The sequence below is a fragment of the Notolabrus celidotus genome, chromosome 23, assembly GCF_009762535.1.
Source record: "Notolabrus celidotus isolate fNotCel1 chromosome 23, fNotCel1.pri, whole genome shotgun sequence".
Taxonomy (NCBI): Eukaryota; Metazoa; Chordata; class Actinopteri; order Labriformes; family Labridae; genus Notolabrus; species Notolabrus celidotus.
The window spans coordinates 6774249-6799300 of NC_048294.1; the positions used below are offsets into that span (position 1 = coordinate 6774249).

Genomic DNA, 25052 nt, shown 5'->3' on the forward strand with positions numbered 1-25052 from the left:
TTTTGATTTTTGTTGTCATAAGTGTATTTACTTTATACATTGTATTGTTGTATGTATGATATGTTCATATTATTTAATCTGTCTTCACTTGATTTATATGTTACTGTCTTCTACTACCTGTATATGAAGACCTTTACTCTTGAATAAAATAAAAAAACTAAATAAAAAAAACTTCCTTTTTCTCTTTGTTACTTTCCTTTAAAGAAAGTGCTTCTAAGGAGAATATTTGATTGTTGTTTTTTTTGCTTTGAAACCTTTGATAAACGTAGTGCAACGTTTTCAAAGTCGCTTTTTTGTCATCATATTTTGACAAACATTTTTGAATTCCCTCATATTTATTTTCTAGTGAACATTACAGGAATGATAATGTCATTGTTACATATAAATAATAAAAAAAATAATCTAAATATTAAATATGAATTTGAATGTTTAATATAGATCTGTTTTAAATGTTAATCTAAACATTCAATCTAAAAATAATGTTAAATTTAAATGTAAGTGTTGAATTTCAGTCTATTCTCTCTTTATCACCAAGCGGCAACCTCCGGTCTAAAAAACATATGAGTCCAATGCAGAAGTGCTAAAAACTGCAGGTCATCAAGGATCCGCTTGAGGCACAATGGCGGTTCTAGACCAATTTACTGGGGGGGCCAGGCTGGGGCCAAGGGTGTGGTCAGAGGGACACATTCAACCCTGACAAAAGAGACTGAGAAGGGCGAGGACCGGCTGAGAAGAAACTGGCAAAACATCAGTGCATCCCTTTATACTAGACATATATACTACTGTGTGCTATATCAAAATGCAGACTGACAGCAGCTGTTTGGCTGTTTACACTCAACATGAGTCCCTTAGCTCTCTAAGGGACTGGAACCAAGTGCCACACGCATCCGCCTGTAACATCGGCGCGATACCGAAGCTTTTTTTTACTGTATAATATTTGTTTGGTGTGGAGGGGGGGCCACAGGGGGGTCCAGGTTCAGTTTTACAGGGGCCCTGGCCCCTGTTGGCCCCTCCCCAGAACCGCCACTGTTGAGGCTTGCTCCAGAAGTAACGGAAACCACATACACACCAATTCAAAAAAGACGATGTTTACAGCAGAAATAAATATGTTTACAACCTGGTACAAAAGACGAGTGTAGTCTGGATATCTAATTTCTCGATTGGCTCACACTGTAGGGGGGGTGAATTTCTTTGTAACGCGGCAATTTCAAAGATATTGAGATTATGAGTCTTCCAATGAGAGGCACAGCTGACTTGATTGCCAGGCGGGAACACTGTAGCTGTTGGCGAGGAGGCTCAAAGCCCGCCTCTTTACGTCACAATCGCTCAACAGCAAAAGTATGTTTGCAGCCGACGCTAGGCCTCAAAACAGCTCTTCAGAAAAAGATGGGTGACGTCACGGATACTACGCCCATATTTTATACAGTCTATCACAAAATAATCTCAACTTTAATATTGTTGAAGCAGCCTCCATATGAGCAATATGGGCATGTGCCCAGGGGCCCCTGAGCAGGTAAGGGCCCTCCACGATGGGAGTGGGGGGAAAAAAGGTGCATTTCCGTTCTATCAGATTGCCAACTCTACAGTACGTATATAATTTCCTGATTATCCAGGCCAGTGAGCCTACAGTGACGTTTCACTAAACGGCCACTAGAGGCCGCTGTCAATTAGAAGTTAGAACTGTTCTCTCTGAATCAGAAGACAACCCTGACTTTGATTTGATAATTGTGGTTAGCTCTTTTTACTTTTTATGGAGCTATTGCAATTTTTAAAAAAAACATTCATGTGAGGCTGACATTTATGTTTTATCAGTTTATTCAATCAACATGAAACTCCAAGTATTTAACCATAACAAAAATAATCTTAGATAATACAACCACCACCAGATTTTACCTGAAAAGTAGATTTTTTTTGTGTATGAAGCAAAACAGTAATTATTTTTCTTCTTACTCTCATCAAATCATCAAATAGGAAACAAACAAAATTTAAGACATATTAAAAGACTCTTTTATAGATGAAATGTTACCATTATAACAAAAATAAGATATAGCAATGATAATGTATTTAATAAAAAATCATTTTGTTGCCTATATTCTAGTTGTGATTCTTTGTTTGCCAAATTGACACTTAACATAATGACCTGACACAGAGGGGAGGTAACACAGAGACGATACACACATAGGCCCAATCTCAATGCCCCCCCTGAACCCTAAGCCCTGAACCCTGAGCAGTTCTTGACTTAATTCACCTTTAAAGTGAAGTGGAGGCTGTAAAGGCTCAAAACTGTAGAACTGGAAATGGGACATCACTTTACGACCTCTCACGTGACCTGCATGACATCATCACTTAGCGGCATTAGGAATTTCGATTGCACAATTTTTACCTTCCTTAAGTTCATGGCGCTTAAGGGACGGACTGACTGACTGCCATGTGATCCAGGCTCTTACCGTACAGACTGCTTAACTTAAATTCTAAATATTGAAAAACTATAAAGATATAAATGATACTGTACACACATAAATGTGTCAAGATAAACAGATTAAGGCTGATTGAGGCTGTTTTCAACATTTATACTTACAAGCAAACTTTTTTGGAAATGCCAACATTTGTTACACCGTCCTGCTTCTTGTTGACCGTCCCTCTTTTTGTTATTTCAGGTCATGGTGTTCGTTCCATGCTCGCAGACTTCCCCTGGGAATCCCTTGTTTAACATCACAATGCTATGAACTCTGGGTAATTCCCTTACGCTAAGGCTGCAAAAATGCCAACTTACAGAAAGGGGTCATGAAGGGCTCAAAAAGGCATTGAGATTGGGCCTATGGGGACGAGTAAGGAGACACAGGTAAGAACAGCAAGGCACAAGTGTAGACAATCAAAAAGGAGGGAAAACACAGGAAGTAAAACTAACCTTTAACACACAGGGAGATAATTCTTCAAAATAAAACAGGAAGCACCAGACAAAACAAAGACAAGGAATACACAGACATAAGGGTATACAAAAAGTAAGGAGAACATAAAAACCACACTCAGGAAATAACTGAAATATAGCACAAGGGAAAATCAGACCAATGAAACAAACACTAGAAGCTAAATGAACCTGAATGGAAACAAGAATAACCAAAAATCACTCAAAGAAAACTCAGAACAGATCAAAACAGGACACTTATGAAAGCACCATAAACACAGAGAGTACACTGCACACAGTTATGTCAGGGGGTCCATGACATAAACTTTCATTTAGATGCAAAAGAAATTAAATTCATTTGTATCAACCTTTTTGACCCACTTATGTTCTCCATTTTTCTCCATGGCTGCAGCATAGTCACATAGGTCTTTCCCGTCATCTGGGGTTTTCCAGTTGTCGTAGCAGACCAGATAATCGTTGACCCAGAACCACAGATCCATGGTGCAGGTGTAACGCAGTCCAAGCCAGACATAGTCGGTTGAGGCATTCTTGGCCCTGGCTTGGACCCATTTCTGCTGTTGGGGGTTAGTGATGGAGACCAGGTCACGGTGGTGCTCTCTGCAGTAGTTTAAGGCCTCCTCCCAGGTCAGCTCTTGTGTGACTAAGACCACTTTATCTGTCATGGAGGAAACACTGAAGTTCACTTATTTCCCAAATATAAATGAATAAATACACAACAAGAGGAGGATGAAAGATGGATTTTAGATGGATATCTGAAACATTTAGATAAACACAGGTGAGATCTTTGGTTGTGTTTTATTAAGATTGTCTGCTGAAAATGGCTGCTTCCTGCAGTTTATTGATTTTTTTCCACTTTTTTTAGATGAGTAAAACCTTCTTAGGGGAACAGATGGCCTAGAGGTCAAAGCGCGCCCCATATACAGAGGCTGTATATATCATGGGTTGATAAGAACCGCTCAGATGGCTGCTTGTTGCAGCAGCTCTCTCTTCGTTGTTCTTTTTTCGACTTTTTTTCATATCTGTTTTGTTCTCTTTGTATTTGGAGCCTCTCATGTCTGTAATGACTCATTTGTTGGCCATGGACGCCAGGCTGGCTGCATTTGCAGTGGTGTTTTTGCTGTTTTTTGTTCCTGTGTGTGTCCGGAGATCCTGCATGTAACTATGGTCGCATTGTTTACATACGAGCAGGGGCACCACCAGGGATTTCTGGCCCCATGAAAAAATATTACATTGGGCCCCATCACCAAAGGCCACAAGAACCCTGTGCAAATCTCTGATTTTAAGGTATTATTTGAGTAATCTCTGTGACATTAAAACAGACTAAATCACTCAATGCTTCAACCTGCCCAGCATCCAAAACAGACTATAGGCTGTAGCTTATGTAGCTTAGCTATAGCTTTGTTTTTATAGGCTTTTGTAATAGTACAGATAGAGAGAGAGAAAAGAGATTCCCACAGACCCCCTTCAATAATGCTAATGACATGCTACGTGTCTCACCTTCTTGATCATTGGGTTGGGGGGAGTTGTGGGGAGATAGTTCACCTGATGACATATCAGCTGCTGAGTCTGGTTGGGAAGGCAGAGAAAACCATTTAGTATAATTAGCTCAAACGTAGTTCATCTCATTGTGGACATCAAACTAGCAAACAGGTTGATTTTAAACACTCAAAGAATATACCAACCATTCCTGGAAAAAAACTGGGTGACATACTGTCGCCCTTTCTTCATTCCCTCCTTTCTTTCCCTCCCTTTCTGGGACCCAGACTTTGTCTTTCAAGGCATTTTACCTGCCTTTAGTACTGCGCGGCACAGCTGATTAGAGCGACTCAGGCTGGGCTGTACCATTTCATGCCACTACAAGGGGGGGTTAATATGAATTTGCCCAAATAAAGTAGAGATCTGTGATATACATTTTATGAAGACAATGGGACCGTTTTTTTAATTACCCTTTTCTGAATAAAATATTATTAAGATTATATTTTTTTGTATTATTATTTTCGGGCCCCCTGTCAGTCATGGGCCCTTAGAATCATCCTAACTTTTCCCCCCTATACGGCGCCACTGCATACGAGATCAGCTGTTAGCAGCCCGTAGCATGTCGATGCTGCCTGCTTCCACTGGAGTTGATTTTCCCATGATGCTAACATTACCGTTAGCTTTGAATTGCCATATTTCCCTCTGGATTTTGACTACTTATTGCTTTCTCTCTTCAATTTGGAAGCAGTAAATTCATAGCAGTGTCAAATTCTCTGGGTTTAAAATCACATTTGGATCGAGCTAGCACTTTTAGCAGTGCCACTAGCAAGGAATGAACATCTAACATGTTTTTTTTTTTCTCTATAAAACTGTCCGTTAGATTTGGCTAATGACCTCCCAAATGCATTTCATCCAAAGAACACTGAGCTTCAAATAAGTATACTAATGAAATATATGACTAAAACGATATTTGAATCCTGAAAATATTCATTGATTTCATGTTAGTTCTTCTTGAGATAAACTTACCGGCATTGCAGAAGCATTGTTCTTAAACACAGCCGCAAATGTTTCGTCGCAACCTTTGTCTTCAATACCTGAGGAAAACAGTGAAGACAGACCTTTGTCGAACTCACCATCGTAGCAGAAGAAGGGTTTTCTCTTATTGCAATCATCAGAGCCCCATTCACCAAGCCTGTTCAACACGGTCGCACATTCCTTTTTGTCGTGTCTATGCTTAAACAACCCCTGACCCCAGTTTCTGAAAGAGGACTTGCTCCCATCTGACCATCTCCAGGTGTCTCTGAACAGGCCGATCCACATGCTTTCATGACTAAATGATTTATTTTCGATTTCTTTAAACTGATCGAGTCCGCTGAGCAGGTCAGTGTGGTGTTCTCTGCAGTACTTCTGAGCCTGTGTCCACTTCATTCTCTTGTTGATCACTTGGAATCTTTCACTGGGTTCCTCCGTTTCTGTGGATGCTGATAAGAAATTGCATATTTTCTTTAACTCTCATGTGTTGTTTTATAACTCATAACAAGCAAAACAGTCATTTGAGATAACTAGTTTTCTTTCAGCGTTGTTTTCAATATTTACTTTTCATAGTATCAAATTATGTAAACATAAGCTCCTAAGTTTCAAAGAAAGAGAAAGCTCTGTTGTTTTATGAATGAACTCACCGTTGAAGCAAATAAATTCACGTTTCTTATCACACTTGAAATCATTCAGTTTGTTTCCAGTAATTTCCACACAGTTCTTATCACTTCCCGAATCATTTGGCTCTCTGTCTCCAAAATAACTCCTGATATCATCAGGCTCGACCCCTGGCATCTCCGGCAGAGACCAGTGCCACTTCCGGTTTTCTCTTCCTGGGATGCTGTGAAGCCCGATCCAGGCTGGCGTAGTCACTAAGTCACCGAGTCTCCTCGTGTCTGTCACGTCACACACTGTGGCCAGGTCTGTGTATTTGTCTCTGCAGTAGTTCTGAGCGTCATCCCAGGTCTTCTTTTTTTTGATAAGGTGATACTCGTAGAGATGACATGAGAAGAAGGAGAACTGACCTGAAACCATTGAAATATAAAGTTCTGTATTAGAGCCGAAAGATGAACTACTGCATTGTGAAGTCATCATCAAACATTAAACAGAAAATGTAAGTGTCCCCACAGGTGACGATAAATAACAATAGATTTAACAGATTTGTTCCTTTAATGTGTGGAGAGCAATGATGTGACCCAAACAGCACACACAAATAGATGAATCAGGAACAAGAGAGTCCAAACTCTCAAGACTGGAACTCTCACAACAGAACAAACATTTACCTTCTGGAACACAAATCAAACACTCTTTGTCCAAATATACTGGGATTCACAATGACCGTCTAAACTGGCATTATGGTCTACTGTTCTTTTGAAGAGAACATTTTAAATGAAAGTAATACAATACATTTTAAGAATTGGCTTCACAGTCTGGTTCCTGTTCACATTTTACATTTTGAAATTGTTCTACATTTATGTCACGTCTTTTTTTTTGTGATTTGAAAATTTGTATTTGTTTTTACAACCATTCAAGTAAAGATGCACAAATAATGACAATACAACAAAAGTAAAACAAACAAAACTAATAAAAAAAATAATAATAATTACAAAATTTGACCTTTTAAAATTTTAAAATGTCACTTCTTAAATTAAAAAGTAAATGAGGCTTGTAAAAATGTGTGGAATTTGCATGATACAGTATTTTCTGAACAAAAAAACACCAGTGTATAATCTGAGGAAGGATCAGGTCCGCATCAAGAAATTAAATGAAATGTGAGATTACGAGAATTAAAGTCAGAAATTTACAGAAATTAAATCTTTCTAAGGAAGAGAGAATACATTTTTTTTACATTTGCTACAATAAACTCTTAAATGTACAAGATTAAAGTTTTAATTAATAAGTAAGAAGTTGCAATCATGGGCTATCTTCAATTCAAATGTAGGCTGAAGCAACACAGAGGGTGATATTAAAAGAGCAGCTGTGTATCATTTTTTGAAGATAAATTCAACAACAGTGGCTTCATAATCGTGCTTCATCCTTATCAGCATTTTGTCAAAGCAGACTTAGTTTATTTATTCAGAATCCTGATTCTTATGATGATGTGGTGCTGAATGATTGTGTAGTCAGTTTGTTGCCAAACTTATACTAAAGTTTAACTTCACAAGGTGATCCACATTCCTCATTAAAGGTCAGGTGGTTCTTCGGATCTTCCCCTTAAATTAACATACCGACTAACTACGGTCCCAAATTATGACTTTTTTCTCAAACAACTTTATCCTCTTAACATGAAATCCTAATTTAAATTTTCACCTTCATTCTTGTATGAGTTTATTCTTACAACATTTAATCTTCAAATGTCAAAAAAAAGTCTGTGACAGTCACTTACCCATCACAGCGAGCAGAATCAAACACCTCTCCATCTTTGCTCTGTTTGACAAAACTGAAATCAAAGTAAGCTGTGAAAGAAACATAACGATGGAAAGACGTCAACTCAAAGGAAAGTTAATGAAGCTGAACCACTTCCAATTTAGTCCAATTACAAGACAGATATAGGATGGTATAAACAGTCAAATGCAAATTATCATGGGCAGGGGCGTGTCCAGACTTTTTAAGACTGGGGTGGCTCGAATGTCCTGCTAACACAGGCAAGGGGTGGCCGGGTATGTGTGCACACAGAGGTAAAGTAATAGGACTCACCCTGTCTGTTTTCACTTCCTGGAAGTATCATACAGCTGTTGTATCCCTGTGTAGTAACATAACAACAGAGAGGGGACACATGTATCTTCACAGAATAATTCTTAGCACGCTCAGAAAGACGATGTTTTTCCAAAAGTCCAGTATAAGCAAATTAAAAAATGAACATGTGCTGCATTTAAAAAAAAAGCTACGAGCGAACCATCGCAACATGGCCCACATGTTTTATTTTTAGTCTGCGTCATACAGTGTAGGTGTTAGAAGAGGTGGCACCAAGGGTGGCCAATCAGAGTTCAAGGCAGGCCAGTGCCACCCCTTTAGACACGCCCCTGATCATGGGACAAATTCTCTTTTTTACCCATGATAGTAACTTACATGAGAAACTTACAGCCAAAAAAAAAACATAAGGGAGAAAATAGATTATAAGAATTTAGGCATTACATTTAGTAAAATATGCAATATTCTGTTAGTTTTCATTAAATAAATGTAATAATAATAATAATTATTATAATTACTGTTATTATTATCATTTTATTATAACAACAACAACAATAATAATAATAATAATAATAACTAATTTAATACTATTAAATAACAATAATAATAATAATCTGAAAACACATACATAATAAAGCAATATATATATTCATATATGTTACATTATAATGTATTTGTATGTATTTATTATTATTAACAATAACAATAGTCATTATAATAATAACTAATTTAATAATAATAGTAATAAAACTAATTATAACAATCTGATAATAATATATTATAATGTAATATATATGTATACATATATGTGTAAATATACATATATATGCGTATAAACATATACATATTTGTTTTTTCACTGCACTATTGAACATACAGTGGTGGAAAAAAGTTTTCGGACACCCCAAATACTGCATTGAGAATCACTCTTAGGTCACCAAGTGCAATTTCTTTTAGTGCAGTCACAGTCAGGTTTATTTATTTTTTGTTCAGTGTTGAACACATTCTCTGTTATTTACCGACAATGTTGAGAACTGACATATTGAAACATTCAATAATTTAGCTTTGGTAGTTTTTCTTGTAAACAACAAACAAAAAAAATATCATTTGTATTTGTTTATGTCTGTCTAATGCTTGAAACACAAAAAATATTTTTTCACAAATATTTCATAACAATATTTAAGATTGTGTTAAATTTTAAGGGTGTCCGAAAAACCTTTTTCCACCACTGTATTCTTATTTGTATGTTGCCGAATAACATCTGGTCAAATGGACTACCAATGGAAACTTGCCTTTTGGCTGTATTTAGGCGTATTTACAGTTATCTAAATATCAATTATTGTACATTGTCCCTTTTTGAAATAAATAAGTTAAAATAAATAAATGAATAGCAAATGAACTCACAAAAAAGTTAAAACTGCAGTAAAACTTTCCAGGTATTTCACAACTCCTTTGACAGTGTCAAAGATTGTGATTATTGCAGGAGACTTAACTTTTAAACAAGGTATAGTTGTAGTAATAGAATGCAATAGTACAAAAAAATTTATTCATGAATTATTTAATCAAATCTGGTGAAAAAAAAAAGTATCAGAGGAACAATTGCAGAATATAATAGTAGATCCTAAACTTTGATATTTACAATTTTCAAATCTCAACCCAGAGTCATAACTTACATGTGAAGTGTTCGTCTCTTTTCCTGACCTCCCTCCTGGATGTTCTGATGTTCTGACTGTTCTCTAAGAAAAACAACTTCCCTTTAAACACACCAAACCACCTCAGAGCCAATATTCAAATCATTTTTTCACCTGAAGTCTCAGCCTTCATCGCCGTCAGGAGGAAGCATTGATCAGAAAGACACCCTCATCCGTGATGAGGGAGGTCATTTGAATACTGAAGCAGGAAAAAAAACACAGGTGGAAAATGCAGGGCTGACTGTCCTGAATGCATCTTTTCAAAAGATGAATGCATCTCATATTTGCCAGTCAAATGTGAAGATATGGGTTTGGATTACAGTCATGAATCTTTCTTTTGACCTTAACCCTTTCCTAGAATACGGACCAGAACAAACAAAAACTCTCTCTATACATACCCAGAGTGATATACAGTGCGTGCACAATTATTAGGTAAGTTGCATTTTGTGAATATTTCAAAAACTATATCAACAGTCGTTTTCAAATTTGTCAAGAAGTCAGATAGTGAATATATTTCTTCAACTGTGTGGTTAAAATGATGCTTTTCGGCTGTATTTTTAAATAAATGCAGAATCTGCAGAAATGAGTGTGCCAAATTATTATGCAAGTTGGTGATAAGAGCATATAACTTGTGAAAATGAAAAAACTAGGCACCATTTTAAACGTTCTGTTGATTGAGAATAATAATATTTACTACAACTGTATTCAAACTTCAACAAAAACAACCATTTTCTTTACATTTGTATACAAAATAAAACTGTTAATGTCTTTGAAACATTTCAAATCTAAAGTGTTTCTCAAATGTCCAATATAACCTCCTTTTCTTTCAGTGAGGGTCAGAGGTCACTGTAAACTGATTTGGTGAGGTTTCTGATGACTTCTCTGCTGACATTGTGAGCTGTACCTTGTATGGCTCTCCAAAGAGGCTCTTTTGAGCTGTATTTCTTGCCATTACTGTAAATTATCTCCTTCATTATTGACCACAAGTTCTCAGTCAGGTTGAGCAGGCAGGCCAGTTCATGAGGCGATCCTCTTTTGGATTTTCCTCCATGGAGGAAAAGACATTCAGCTAAGTGAAAAAGATGCTAGTGTTTATGCATGAGCACAATGCACCGTCACATGCCTCACGGTATTCCCAGGACAGGATGGCATCTCAGGGCTTTGAAGAGGATCGCCTCATGAAAGTGTGAAAACGACTGTTGATATAGTTTTTGAAATAGTCACAAAAATGCAACTTACCTAATAATTGTGCACGCAGTGTATGGTCATGTTAAAGTTTGCTGATGACTATTTGTTGAATTATTTGATTTAAATGTAAAGTTTCTCTGTTAGCTTCCATCACAGCCTGTCTGTGGTGTACTGGGAGGGAGGGGGGCATCAACTCCCTGGTGCCCTCATGTCCGAAAGTAACCGTGCTGAAGTGCCCTCATGTATTCCATTTTAGGAGATAAAACATTACAAATGACCTTCTCTGGTTCCCTTTCAGTGGAAAACACATGAAGGTGGCTCTTGTAGATGCTCTTCCAATGTAGAAAATGTAGAAAAAGGGGCCCTTTAGATGCCCTTACAGTCAATCAATTGCTAAAAAAAGAAAGTGCCCTATGGATTGAATGCACAAAAGTGACCTCTGGATGCCCCTCCCATGAATTAAATGTGAAAAAGTGCCCTCTGGGTTCCTCTTCTATGGATTGAATACACAAAAGTGACCTCTGGATGCCCCTCCCATGAATTCAATGTGAAAAAGTGCCCTCTAAATGCCCTTTTATTTAACTTCACAGTAAAAAGGGCCCTTTGGATGCCCCTCTAATAAGCTTCAGGTAAAAAAAGTTTTTAGTGAGATAATGCAAAAAAGTGCCCTCTGAATGCCCTTGTGGTTAATTATGTATTTCTTTGTACAAAATTCCATTTCCACCACAATTAGTCAAAAAATATTAACCATGATGCAGGTAATTAAGTGTTAGATGTTAAAAAATCTTTTTTTTTGAGGCATTGTTCTATCAAATGCCTCAATACATTTAATAAAACCCTAAACTGTGAGTACCAGGGGTTTGAGAAGAGGTGCCTTTTTTTGTATTTGCCCTTGCCCCTCAAACAGCCTGAGTACGCCACTGCTCAAAACTACAATTTCACAACCACATCAAACATCTGTGTAAATCAAGCTTCTTCCACTTAAGGAACATTGCCAGACTCCGCCCCTCCCTTACCGTATCTGATGCTGAAAATCTTGTCCACGCCTTCATCTCCTCCAGGCTCGACTACTGCAATACCCTCCTCATTGGGACCCCCAGCAAAAGTCTCCACAAGCTCCAACTAATTCAGAACACCGCAGCCAGGATCCTAGTCAGAGTCAGAAAACATGAACACATCACACCAGTACTCCGCACACTTCACTGGCTTCCCATCACTGCAAGAATACATTACAAAGTCCCTCTCATCACCCATCAGAGCATCTATGGAAACAAACCCCACCATACCTCAAAGTAGTCCTCACCCAGCAAACCCCAACCCGGAATTTCCGCTCTGCACATCAAAACCTCCTCCATCCTCCCAGAACCAAGCTCTGGACCATGGGAGATCGGGCCTTTTGTGCTGCCTTGGGGTCCTGGGGTGGCTGGGCAGGGAGTGCGACGTTTTCCATGTCGCTTTTTGTAATCATATTTTGAGAAACATTTTTGAACTTCCTCATATTTATTTTCTTGTGAAAATGTCACTGTTACATCTAAATTAAAAATTATTAAATCTAAATATTAAATATTAATTTGAATGTTTAATATAGATCTGTTTTAAATGTTAAATCTAAACATCAAATCTAAAAATACAGTGACGTTTCACTAAACGGCCACCAGAGGCCGCTGTCACTTTGAAGTTAGAACTGTTCTCCCTGAATCACAAAACAACCCTGACTTTGATTTGATAATTGTGGTTAGCTCTTTTTACTCTTTATGGAATGATTGCAATTTTTTTTTTAAAAAGGCTGAGGCTGACATTTATGTTTTAACAGTTTATTCCATCAACATGAAACTCCAAATATTTAACCATAACAAAAATAATCTTAGATAATATAACCACCACCAGATTCTACCTGAAAAGTGGATTTTTTTTGTGTATGAAGCAAAACAATGATTATTTTTCTTCTTATTCTCATCAAATCATCAAATAGGAAACAAACAAAATTTAAGACATATTAAAAGACTCTTTTATAGATGAAATGTTACCATCCACCTTTAAAGTGAAGTGGAGGCTGTAAAGGCTCAAAACTGTAGAACTGGAAATGGGACATCACTTTACGACCTCTCACGTGACCTGCATGACATCATCACTTAGCGGCATTAGGAATTTCGATTGCACAATTTTTACCTTCCTTAAGTTCAAGGCGCTTAAGGGACGGACTGACTGACTGCCATGTGATCCAGGCTCTTACCGTACAGACTGCTTAACTTAAATTCTAAATATTGAAAAACTATAAAGATATAAATGATACTGTACACACATATATGTGTCAAGATAAACAGATTAAGGCTGATTGAGGCTGTTTTCAACATTTATACTTACAAGCAAACTTTTTTGGAAATGCCAACATTTGTTACACCGTCCTGCTTCTTGTTGACCGTCCCTCTTTTTGTTATTTCAGGTCATGGTGTTCGTTTACCCTTCCATGCTCGCAGACTTCCCCTGGGAATCCCTTGTTTAACATCACAATGCTATGAACTCTGGGTAATTCCCTTAGCTAAGGCTGCAAAAATGCCAACTTACAGAAAGGGGTCATGAAGGGCTCAAAAAGGCATCGAGATTGGGCCTATGGGGACGAGTAAGGAGACACAGGTAAGAACAGCAAGGCACAAGTGTAGACAATCAAAAAGGAGGGAAAACATAGGAAGTAAAACTAACCTTTAACACACAGGGAGATAATTCTTCAAAATAAAACAGGAAGCACCAGACAAAACAAAGACAAGGAATACACAGGCATGAGGGTATACAAAAAGTAAGGAGAACATAAAAACCACACTCAGGAAATAACTGAAATATAACACAAGGGAAAATCAGACCAATGAAACAAACACTAGAAACTAAATGAACCTGAACGGAAACGAGAATAACCAAAAATCACTCAAAGAAAACTCAGAACAGATCAAAACAGGACACTTATGAAAGCACCATAAACACAGAGAGTACACTGCACACAGTTATGTCAGGGGGTCCATGACATAAACTTTCATTTAGATGCAAATGAAATTAAATTCATTTGTATCATCCATTATGACCCACTTATGTTCTCCATTTTTCTCCATGGCTACAGCATTGCCACATAGGTCTTTCCCGTCATCTGGGGTTTTCCAGTTTTCGTAGCAGACCAGACCCATGGTGCAGGTGTTAGGCAGTCCAAGCCAGACATAGTTGCTTAAGGCACTCTTGGCCCTGGCTTGGACCCATTTCTGCTGTTGGGGGTTAGTGATGGAGACCAGGTCACGGTGGTGCTCTCTGCAGTAGTTTAAGGCCTCCTCCCAGGTCAGCTCTTGTGTGACTAAGACCACTTTATCTGTCATGGAGGAAACACTGAAGTTCACTTATTTCCCAAATATAAATGAATAAATACACAACAAGAGGAGGATGAAAGATGCATTTTAGATGGATATCTGAAACATTTAGATAAACACAGGTGAGATCTTTGGTTGTGTTTTATTAAGATTGTCTGCTGAAAATGGCTGCTTCCTGCAGTTTATTGATTTTTTTCCACTTTTTTCAGATAAGTAAAACCTTCTTAGGGGTACAGATGGCCTAGAGGTCAAAGCGCGCCCCATATACAGAGGCTGTATATATCATGGGTTGATAAGAACCGCTCAGATGGCTGCTTGTTGCAGCAGCTCTCTCTTCGTTGTTCTTTTTTCGACTTTTTTTCATATCTGTTTTGTTCTCTTTGTATTTGGAGCCTCTCATGTCTGTAATGACTCATTTGTTGGCCATGGACGCCAGGCTGGCTGCATTTGCAGTGGTGTTTTTGCTGTTTTTTGTTCCTGTGTGTGTCCGGAGATCCTGCATGTAACTATGGTCGCATTGTTTACATACGAGCAGGGGCACCACCAGGGATTTCTGGCCCCATGAAAAAATATTACATTGGGCCCCATCACCAAAGGCCACAAGAACCCTGTGCAAATCTCTGATTTTAAGGTATTATTTGAGTAATCTCTGTGACATTAAAACAGACTAAATCACTCAATGCTTCAACCTGCCCAGCATCCAAAACAGACTATAGGCTGTAGCTTATGTAGCTTAGCTATAGCTTTGTTTTTATAGGCTTTTGTAATAGTACAGATAGAGAGAGAGAGAAAAGAGATTCCCACAGACCCCCTTCAATAATGCTAATTGACATGCTACGTGTCTCACCTTCTTGATCATTGGGTTGGGGGGAGTTGTGGGGAGATAGTTCACCTGATGACATATCAGCTGCTGAGTCTGGTTGGGAAGGCAGAGAAAACCATTTAGTATAATTAGCTCAAACGTAGTTCATCTCATTGTGGACATCAAACTAGCAAACAGGTTGATTTTAAACACTCAAAGAATATACCAACCATTCCTGGAAAAAAACTGGGTGACATACTGTCGCCCTTTCTTTTTTTCCTCCTTTCTTTCCCTCCTTTTCTGGGACCCAGACTTTGTCTTTCAAGACATTTTACCTGCCTTTAGTACTGCCCGGCACAGCTGATTAGAGCGACTCGGGCTGGGCTGTACCATTTCATGCCACTACAAGAGGGGGTTAATATGAATTTGCCCAAATAAAGTAGAGATCTGTGATATACATTTTATGAAGACAATGGGACCGTTTTTTTAATTACCCTTTTCTGAATAAAATATTATTAAGATTATCTTTTTTTGTATTATTATTTTCGGGCCCCCTGTCAGTCATGGGCCCTTAGAATCATCCTAACTTTTCCCCCCTATACGGCGCCACTGCATACGAGATCAGCTGTTAGCAGCCCGTAGCATGTCGATGCTGCCTGCTTCCACTGGAGTTGATTTTCCCATGATGCTAACATTACCGTTAGCTTTGAATTGCCATATTTCCCTCTGGATTTTGACTACTTATTGCTTTCTCTCTTCAATTTGGAAGCAGTAAATTCATAGCAGTGTCAAATTCTCTGGGTTTAAAATCAAATTTGGGTCAAGCTATCACTTTTAGCAGTGCCACTAGCAAGGAATGAACATCTAACATTTTTTTTTTCTCTATAAAACTGTCCGTTAGATTTGGCTAATGACCTCCCAAATGCATTTCATCCAAAGAACACTGAGCTTCAAATAAGTATACTAATGAAATATATGACTAAAACGATATTTGAATCCTGAAAATATTCATTGATTTCATGTTAGTTCTTCTTGAGACAAACTTACCGGCATTGCAGAAGCATTGTTCTAAAACACAGCCGCAAATGTTTCATCGCAACCTTTGTCTTCAATACCTGAGGAAAACAGTGAAGACAGACCTTTGTCGAACTCACCATCGTAGCAGAAGAAGGGTTTTTTCTCATTGCAATCATCAGAGCCCCATTCACCAAGGCTGTTCAACACGGTCGCACATTCCTTTTTGTCGTGTCCATCCTTAAACAACCCCTGACCCCAGTTTCTGAAAGAGGACTTGCTCCCATTTGACCAGCTCCAGGTGTCTCTGAACAGGCCGATCCACATGTATTTATTCTCAATTGATTGCATTTTGAATTCTTGTAACTGATCGAGTCCGCTGAGCAGGTCAGTGTGGTGTTCTCTGCAGTACTTCTGAGCCTGTGTCCACTTAATTTTCAAGTTGATCACTTGTAATCTTTCACTGGGTTCCTCTCTTTCTGTGGATGTTGATAAGAAATGAACATTTTCTTTAATAATAACAACAATAATAACACATTTTATTTATAAAGCGCTTTCTGAATACTCAAAGAGATGCTGCACAGAGGATAAAAACATCATATAAAACAACAGATTAATAAAAACATGAATGAAAAGCATCAAATCCCTTTAAATCCAATCATACATTAAAAGCAGTTCTTAATAGGTGGGTTTTAGTAAGTGTTTTGAAGGTGGACAGGTTGGGGGAACTTCAAATGTTTAGTGGTAAGGCGTTCCAGAGGGTGGGGGCAGAGAAAGCTCTGTCCCCCGAGGTTCGGTGCTTGGTGTCAGGTGGTAGGGAGAGGAGGTGGGTGTTGGAGGATCTGAAGTTACGGGAGGGGGTGTGGTGGCGGAGCAGGTCAGTGAAGTAGGAGGGGGCCTGGTTATGGAGGGCTCATGTGTTGTTTTATAACTCATAACAAGCAAAACAATCATTTGAGATAAACTAGTTTTCTTTCAACGTTGTTTTCAATATTTACTTTTCATAGTATCAAATTATGTAAACATAAGCTCATAAGTTTTCAAAGAAAGAGAAAGCTCTGTTGTTTTATTAATGAACTCACCGTCGAAGCAAATAAATTCATGTGTCTTACTACACTGGATATCGTTCAGTTTGTTTCCAGTAATTTCCACACAGTTCTCAATATTGCCCAAAGGATTTGGCTCTCCGTCTCCAAAATAACTCCTGATATCATCAGGCTCGACCCCTGGCATCTCCGTCAGAGACCAGTGCCACTTCCGGTTGTCTTTTCCTAGGATGCTGTGAAGCCCGATCCAGGCTGGCGTAGTCACTAAGTCACCGAGTCTCCTCGTGTCTGTCACGTCACACACTGTGGCCAGGTCTGTGTATTTGTCTCTGCAGTAGTTCTGAGCTTCATCCCAGGTCTTCTCTTCTTTGATAAGGTGATACTCGTGGAGATGACATGAGAAGAAGGAGAACTGACCTGAAACCATTGAAATATAAAGTTCTGTATTAGAGCCGAAAGATGAACTACTGCACTCTGAAGTCATCATCAAACATTAAACAGAAAATGTAAGTGTCCCCACACGTGACGATAAATAACAATAGATTTAACAGATTTATTCCTTTAATGTGTGGAGAGCAATGATGTGACCCAAACAGCACACACAAATAGATGAATCAGGAACAAGAGAGTCCACACTCTCAAGACTGGAACTCTCACAACAGAACAAACATTTACCTTCTGGAACACAAATCAAACACTCTTTGTCCAAATATACTGGGATTCACAATGACCGTCTAAACTGGCATTATGGTCTACTGTTCTTTGAAGAGAACATTTTAAATGAAAGTAACACAATACATTTTAAGAATTGGCTTCACAGTCTGGTTCCTGTTCACATTTTACATTTTGAAATTGTTCTACATTTATGTCACGTGTTTTTTTTTTTTTGATTTGAAAATTTGTATTTGTTTTTACAACCATTCAAGTAAAGATGCACAAATAATGACAATACAACAAAAGTAAAACAAACAAAACTAATAAAAAAAATAATAATAATTACAAAATTTGACCTTTTAAAATTTTTAAATGTCACTTCTTAAATTAAAAAGTAAATGAGGCTTGTAAAAATGTGTGGAATTTGCATGATACAGTATTTTCTGAACAAAAAAACACCAGTGTATAATCTGAGGAAGGATCAGGTCCGCATCAAGAAATTAAAAGAAATGTGAGATTACGAGAATTAAAGTCAGAAATTTACAGAAATTAAATCTTTCTAAGGAAGAGAGAATACATTTTTTTATACATTTGTTACAGTAAACTCTTAAATGTACAAGAATAAAGTTTTAATTAATAAGTAAGAAGCTGCAATCATGGGCTATCTTCAATTCAAATGTAGGCTGAAGCAACACAGAGGGTGATATTAAAAGAGCAGCTGTGTATCATTTTTTGAAGATAAATTCAACAACAGTGGCTTCATAATCGTTCTTCATCCTTATCAGCATTTTGTCAAAGCAGACTTAGTTTATTTATTCAGAATCCTGATTCTTATGATGATGTGGTGCTGAATGATTGTGTAGTCAGTTTGTTGCCAAACTTATACTAAAGTTTAACTTCACAAGGTGATCCACATTCCTCATTAAAGGTCAGGTGGTTCTTCGGATCTTCCCCTTAAATTAACATACCGACTAACTACAGTCCCAAATTATGACTTTTTTCTCAAACAACTTTATCCTCTTAACATGAAATCCTAATTTAAATTTTCACCTTCATTCTTGTATGAGTTTATTCTTATAACATTTAATCTTCAAATGTCAAAAAAAAGTCTGTGACAGTCACTTACCCATCACAGCGAGCAGAATCAAACACCTCACCATCTTTGCTCTGTTTGACAAAACTGAAATCAAAGTAAGCTGTGAAAGAAACATAACGATGGAAAGACTTCAACTCAAAGGAAAGTTAATGAAGCTGAACCACTTCCAATTTAGTCCAATTACAAGACAGATATAGGATGGTATAAACAGTCAAATGCAAATTATCATGGGCAGGGGCGTGTCCAGACTTTTATGACTGGGGTGGCTCGAATGTCCTGCTAACACAGGCAAGGGGTGGCCGGGTATGTGTGCACACAGAGGTAAAGTAATAGGACTCACCCTGTGTGTTTTCACTTCCTGGAAGTATCATACAGCTGTTGTATCCCTGTGTAGTGACATAACAACAGAGAGGGGACACATGTATCTTCACAGAATAATTCTTAGCACGCTCAGAAAGACGATGTTTTTCCAAAATTCCAGTACAAGCAAATTAAAAAATTAACATGTGCAGCATTTCAAATAAAAGCTACGAGCGAACCATCGCAACACGGCCCACATGTTTTATTTTTAGTCTGCGTCATACAGTGTAGGTGTTAGAAGAGGTGGCACCAAGGGCGGCCAATCAGAGGTCAAGGCGGGCCAGTGCCACCCCTTTAGACACGCCCCTGATCATGGGACAAATTCTCTTTTTTACCCATGATAGTAACTTACATGAGAAACTTACAGCCAAAAAAAAAACATAAGGGAGAAAATAGATTATAAGAATTTAGGCATTACATTTTGTAAAATATGCAATATTCTGTTAGTTTTCATTAAATAAATGTAATAATAATTATTATTATAATTACTGTTATTATTATCATTTTATTATTATAACAACAACAACAACAACAATAATAATAATAATAATAATAATAATAATAACTAATTTAATACTATTAAATAACAATAATAATAATAATCTGAAAACACATACATAATAATGCAATATATGGGGCGCTGGTGGCCTAGCGGTCTAAGCGCCCCACATATAGAGGCTACAGTCCTCGTCGCAGGGGTCGCCGGTTCGATTCCCGGCCGGTCGACCATTTCCTGCATGTCTTCCCCCACTCTCTACTCCCCACATTTCCTGTCTCTCTCCACCTGTCCTATAAAAAATAAAGGCAAAAAGGCCAAAAATATAACTTAAAAAAAAAAAAATAATGCAATATATATATATTCATATGTTACATTATAATGTATTTGTATGCATTTCTTATTATTAACAATAACAATAGTCATTATAATAATAACTAATTTAATAATAATAGTAATAAAAATAATTATAACAATCTGATAATAATATATTATATGTAATATATATGTATACAAACATATATATGTGTAAATGCGTATAAACATATACGTATTTGTTTTTTCACTGCACTATTGAACATAAAGTGGAGGAAAAAAGTTTTCAGACACCCCAAATACTGCATTGAGAATCACTTTTTGGTCTTCAAGTGCAATTTCTTTTAGTGCAGTCACAGTCAGGTTTATTTATTATTTGCTCAGTGTTGAACACATTCTCTGTTATTTACCGACAATGTTGAGAACTGACATATTGAAACAGTCAATAATTTAGCTTTGGTAGTTTTTCTTGTAAACAACAAACAAAAAAAATATCATTTGTATTTGTTTATGTCTGTCTAATGCTTGAAACACAAAAAATATTTTGCCACAAATATTTCATAACAATATTAAGATTGTGTTAAATTTTAAGGGTGTCCGAAAACCTTTTTCCACCACTGTATTCTTATTTGTATGTTGCCGAATAACATCTGGCAAATGGACTACCAATGGAAACTTGCCTTTTGGCTGTATTTAGGCGTATTTACAGTTATCTAAATATCAATTAATGTACATTGTCCCTTTTTGAAATAAATAAGTTAAAATAAATAAAAGAATAGCAAATGAACTCACAAAAAAGTTAAAACTGCAGTAAAACTTTCCAGGTATTTCACAACTCCTTTGACAGTGTCAAAGATTGTGATTATTGCAGGAGACTTAACTTTTAAACAAGGTATAGTTGTAGTAATAGAATGCAATAGTACAAAAAAATTGATTCATGAATTATTTAATCAAATCTGGTGAAAAAAAAAAGTATCAGAGGAACAATTGCAGAATATAATAGTAGATCCTAAACTTTGATATTTACAATTTTCAAATCTCAACCCAGAGTCATAACTTACATGTGAAGTGTTCGTCTCTTTTCCTGACCTCCCTCCTGGATGTTCTGATGTTCTGACTGTTCTCTAAGAAAAACAACTTCCCTTTAAACACACCAAACCACCTCAGAGCCAATATTCAAATCATTTTTTCACCTGAAGTCTCAGCCTTCATCGCCGTCAGGAGGAAGCATTGATCAGAAAGACACCCTCATCCGTGATGAGGGAGGTCATTTGAATACTGAAGCAGGAAAAAAAACACAGGTGGAAAATGCAGGGCTGACTGTCCTGAATGCATCTTTTCAAAAGATGAATGCATCTCATATTTGCCAGTCAAATGTGAAGATATGAGTTTGGATTACAGTCATGACCTTAACCCTTTCCTAGAATACGGACCAGAACAAACAAAAACTCTCTCTATACATACCCAGAGTGATATACAGTGCGTGCACAATTATTAGGTAAGTTGCATTTTTGTGAATATTTCAAAAACTATATCAACAGTCGTTTTCAAATTTGTCAAGAAGTCAGATAGTGAATATATTTCTTCAACTGTGTGGTTAAAATGATGCTTTTCGGCTGTATTTTTAAATAAATGCAGAATCTGCAGAAATGAGTGTGCCAAATTATTATGCAAGTCGGTGATAAGAGCATATAACTTGTGAAAATGAAAAAACTAGGCACCATTTTAAACGTTCTGTTGATTGAGAATAATAATATTTACTACAACTGTATTCAAACTTCAACAAAAACAACCATTTTCTTTACATTTGTATACAAAATAAAACTGTTAATGTCTTTGAAACATTTCAAATCTAAAGTGTTTCTCAAATGTCCAATATAACCTCCTTTTCTTTCAGTGAGGGTCAGAGGTCACTGTAAACTGATTTGGTGAGGTTTCTGATGACTTCTCTGCTGACATTGTGAGCTGTACGGCTCTCCAAAGAGGCTCTTTTGAGCTGTATTTCTCGCCATTACTGTAAATTATCTCCTTCATTATTGACCACAAGTTCTCAGTCAGGTTGAGATCCAGTGAGCAGGCAGGCCAGTTCATGAGGCGATCCTCTTTTGGATTTTCCTCCATGGAGGAAAAGACATTTAGCTAAGTGAAAAAGATGCTAGTGTTTATGCATGAGCACAATGCACCGTCACATGCCTCACGGTATTCCAAGGACAGAATGGCATCTCAGGGCTTTGAAGAGGATCGCCTCATGAAAGTGTGAAAACGACTGTTGATATAGTTTTTGAAATAGTCACAAAAATGCAACTTACCTAATAATTGTGCACGCAGTGTATGGTCATGTTAAAGTTTGCTGATGACTATTTGTTGAATTATTTGATTTAAATGTAAAGTTTCTCTGTTAGCTTCCATCAGAGCCTGTCTGTGGTGTACTGGGAGGGAGGGGGGCATCAACTCCCTGGTGCCCTCATGTCTGAAAGTAACCGTGCTGAAGTGCCCTCATGTATTCCATTTTAGGAGATAAAACATTACAAATTACCTTCTCTGGTGCCCTTTCTGTGGAAAACACATGAAGGTGGCTCTTGTGGATGCCCTTCCAATGTAGAAAATGTAGAAAAAGGGGCCCTTTAGATGCCCTTAAAGTCAATCAATTGCAAAAAAAAAAAAGTGCCCTATGGATTGGATGCACAAAAGTGACCTCTGGATGCCCCTCCCATGAATTAAATGTGAAAAAGTGCCCTCTAAATGCCCTTTTATTTAACTTCACAGTAAAAAGGGCCCTTTGGATGCCCCTCTAATAAGCTTCAGGTAAAAAAGTTTTTAGTGACATAATGCAAAAAAGTGCCCTCTGAATGCCCTTGTGGTTAATTATGTATTTCTTTGTACAAAATTCCATTTCCACCACAATTAGTCAAAAAATATTAACCATGATGCAGGTAATTAAGTGTTAGATGTTAAAAAATCTTTTTTTTTCAGGCATTGTTCTATCAAATGCCTCAATACATTTAATAAAACCCTAAACTGTGAGTACCAGGGGTTTGAGAAGAGGTGCCTTTTTTTGTATTTGCCCTTGCCCCTCAAACAGCCTGAGTACGCCACTGCTCAAAACTACAATTTCACAACCACATCAAACATCTGTGTAAATCAAGCTTCTTCCACTTAAGGAACATTGCCAGACTCCGCCCCTCCCTTACCGTATCTGATGCTGAAAATCTTGTCCACGCCTTCATCTCCTCCAGGCTCGACTACTGCAATACCCTCCTCATTGGGACCCCCAGCAAAAGTCTCCACAAGCTTCAACTAATTCAGAACACCGCAGCCAGGATCCTAGTCAGAGTCAGAAAACATGAACACATCACAACAGTACTCCGCACACTTCACTGGCTTCCCATCACTGCAAGAATACATTACAAAGTCCCTCTCATCACCCATCAGAGCATCTATGGAAACAAACCCCACCATAACTCAAAGAAGTCCTCACCCAGCAAACCCCAACCCGGAATTTTCGCTCTGCACATCAAAACCTCCTCCATCCTCCCAGAACCAAGCTCTGGACCATGGGAGATCGGGCCTTTTGTGCTGCCTTGGGGTCCTGGGGTGGCTGGACAGGGAGTGCGACGTTTTCCATGTTCCATTTTGTAATCATATTTTGAGAAACATTTTTGAACTCCCTCATATTTATTTTCTTGTGAAAATGTCACTGTTACATCTAAATTAAAAATTATTAAATCTAAATATTAAATATTAATTTGAATGTTTAATATAGATCTGTTTCAAATGTTAAATCTAAACATCAAATCTAAAAATACAGTGACGTTTCACTAAACGGCCACCAGAGGCCGCTGTCACTTTGAAGTTAGAACTGTTCTCCCTGAATCACAAAACAACCCTGACTTTGATTTGATAATTGTGGTTAGCTCTTTTTACTCTTTATGGAATGATTGCAATTTTTAAAAAAAGGCTGAGGCTGACATTTATGTTTTAACAGTTTATTCCATCAACATGAAACTCCAAATATTTAACCATAACAAAAATAATCTTAGATAATATCACCACCACCAGATTCTACCTGAAAAGTGGATTTTTTTTGTGTGTATGAAGTAAAACAGTGATTATTTTTCTTCTTATTCTCATCAAATCATCAAATAGGAAACAAACAAAATTTAAGACATATTAAAAGACTCTTTTATATATGAAATGTTACCATTATAACAAAAATAAGATATAGCAATGATAATGTATTTAATAAAAAATCATTTTGTTGCCTATATTCTAGTTGTGATTCTTTGTTTGCCAAATTGACACTTAACATAATGACCTGACACAGAGGGGAGGTAACACAGAGACGATACACACATAGGCCCAATCTCAATGCCCCCCCGAACCCTAAGCCCTGAACCCTGAGCAGTTCTTGACTTAATTCACCTTTAAAGTGAAGTGGAGGCTGTAAAGGCTCAAAACTGTAGAACTGGAAATGGGACATCACTTTACGACCTCTCACGTGACCTGCATGACATCATCACTTAGCGGCATTAGGAATTTCTATTGCACAATTTTTACTTTCCTTAAGTTCAAGGCACTTAAGGGACGGACTGACTGACTGCCATGTGATCCAGGCTCTTACCGTACAGACTGCTTAACTTAAATTCTAAATATTGAAAAACTATAAAGATATAAATGATACTGTACACACATAAATGTGTCAAGATAAACAGATTAAGGCTGATTGAGGCTGTTTTCAACATTTATACTTACAAGCAAACTTTTTTGGAAATGCCAACATTTGTTACACCGTCCTGCTTCTTGTTGACCGTCCCTCTTTTTGTTATTTCAGGTTATGGTGTTCGTTTACCCTTCCATGCTCGCAGACTTCCCCTGGGAATCCCTTGTTTAACATCACAATGCTATGAACTCTGGG

The 25052-nt window shown here is 37.5% G+C and overlaps 2 protein-coding genes across 2 annotated transcripts; both read right to left on the reverse strand.

Moving 5' to 3' along the window:
- Window positions 1-2241: 2241 nt before the first annotated feature.
- On the reverse strand, window positions 2242-6472 carry LOC117807781 (macrophage mannose receptor 1-like). Its single transcript, XM_034677187.1, has 3 exons — window positions 6082-6472; window positions 4424-4492; window positions 2242-3581 (listed from the first exon to the last, which is right to left on the reverse strand). Exons 1-3 carry the CDS (start codon window positions 6470-6472, stop codon window positions 3238-3240), a joined length of 804 nt encoding a protein of 267 aa, XP_034533078.1. The 3' UTR covers window positions 2242-3237.
- On the reverse strand, window positions 5503-24983 carry LOC117806969 (C-type mannose receptor 2-like). The gene is made up of 16 exons (XM_034675980.1): window positions 24890-24983; window positions 23329-23461; window positions 19307-19352; window positions 18997-19050; window positions 17253-17633; window positions 16311-16649; window positions 15202-15270; window positions 14086-14356; window positions 13708-13730; window positions 13372-13615; window positions 12024-12156; window positions 9802-10018; window positions 8135-8180; window positions 7824-7893; window positions 6082-6462; window positions 5503-5883 (listed from the first exon to the last, which is right to left on the reverse strand). Exons 2-10 carry the CDS (start codon window positions 23362-23364, stop codon window positions 13593-13595), a joined length of 1242 nt encoding a protein of 413 aa, XP_034531871.1. The 5' UTR covers window positions 23365-23461; window positions 24890-24983; the 3' UTR covers window positions 5503-5883; window positions 6082-6462; window positions 7824-7893; window positions 8135-8180; window positions 9802-10018; window positions 12024-12156; window positions 13372-13592.
- Window positions 24984-25052: the final 69 nt, after the last annotated feature.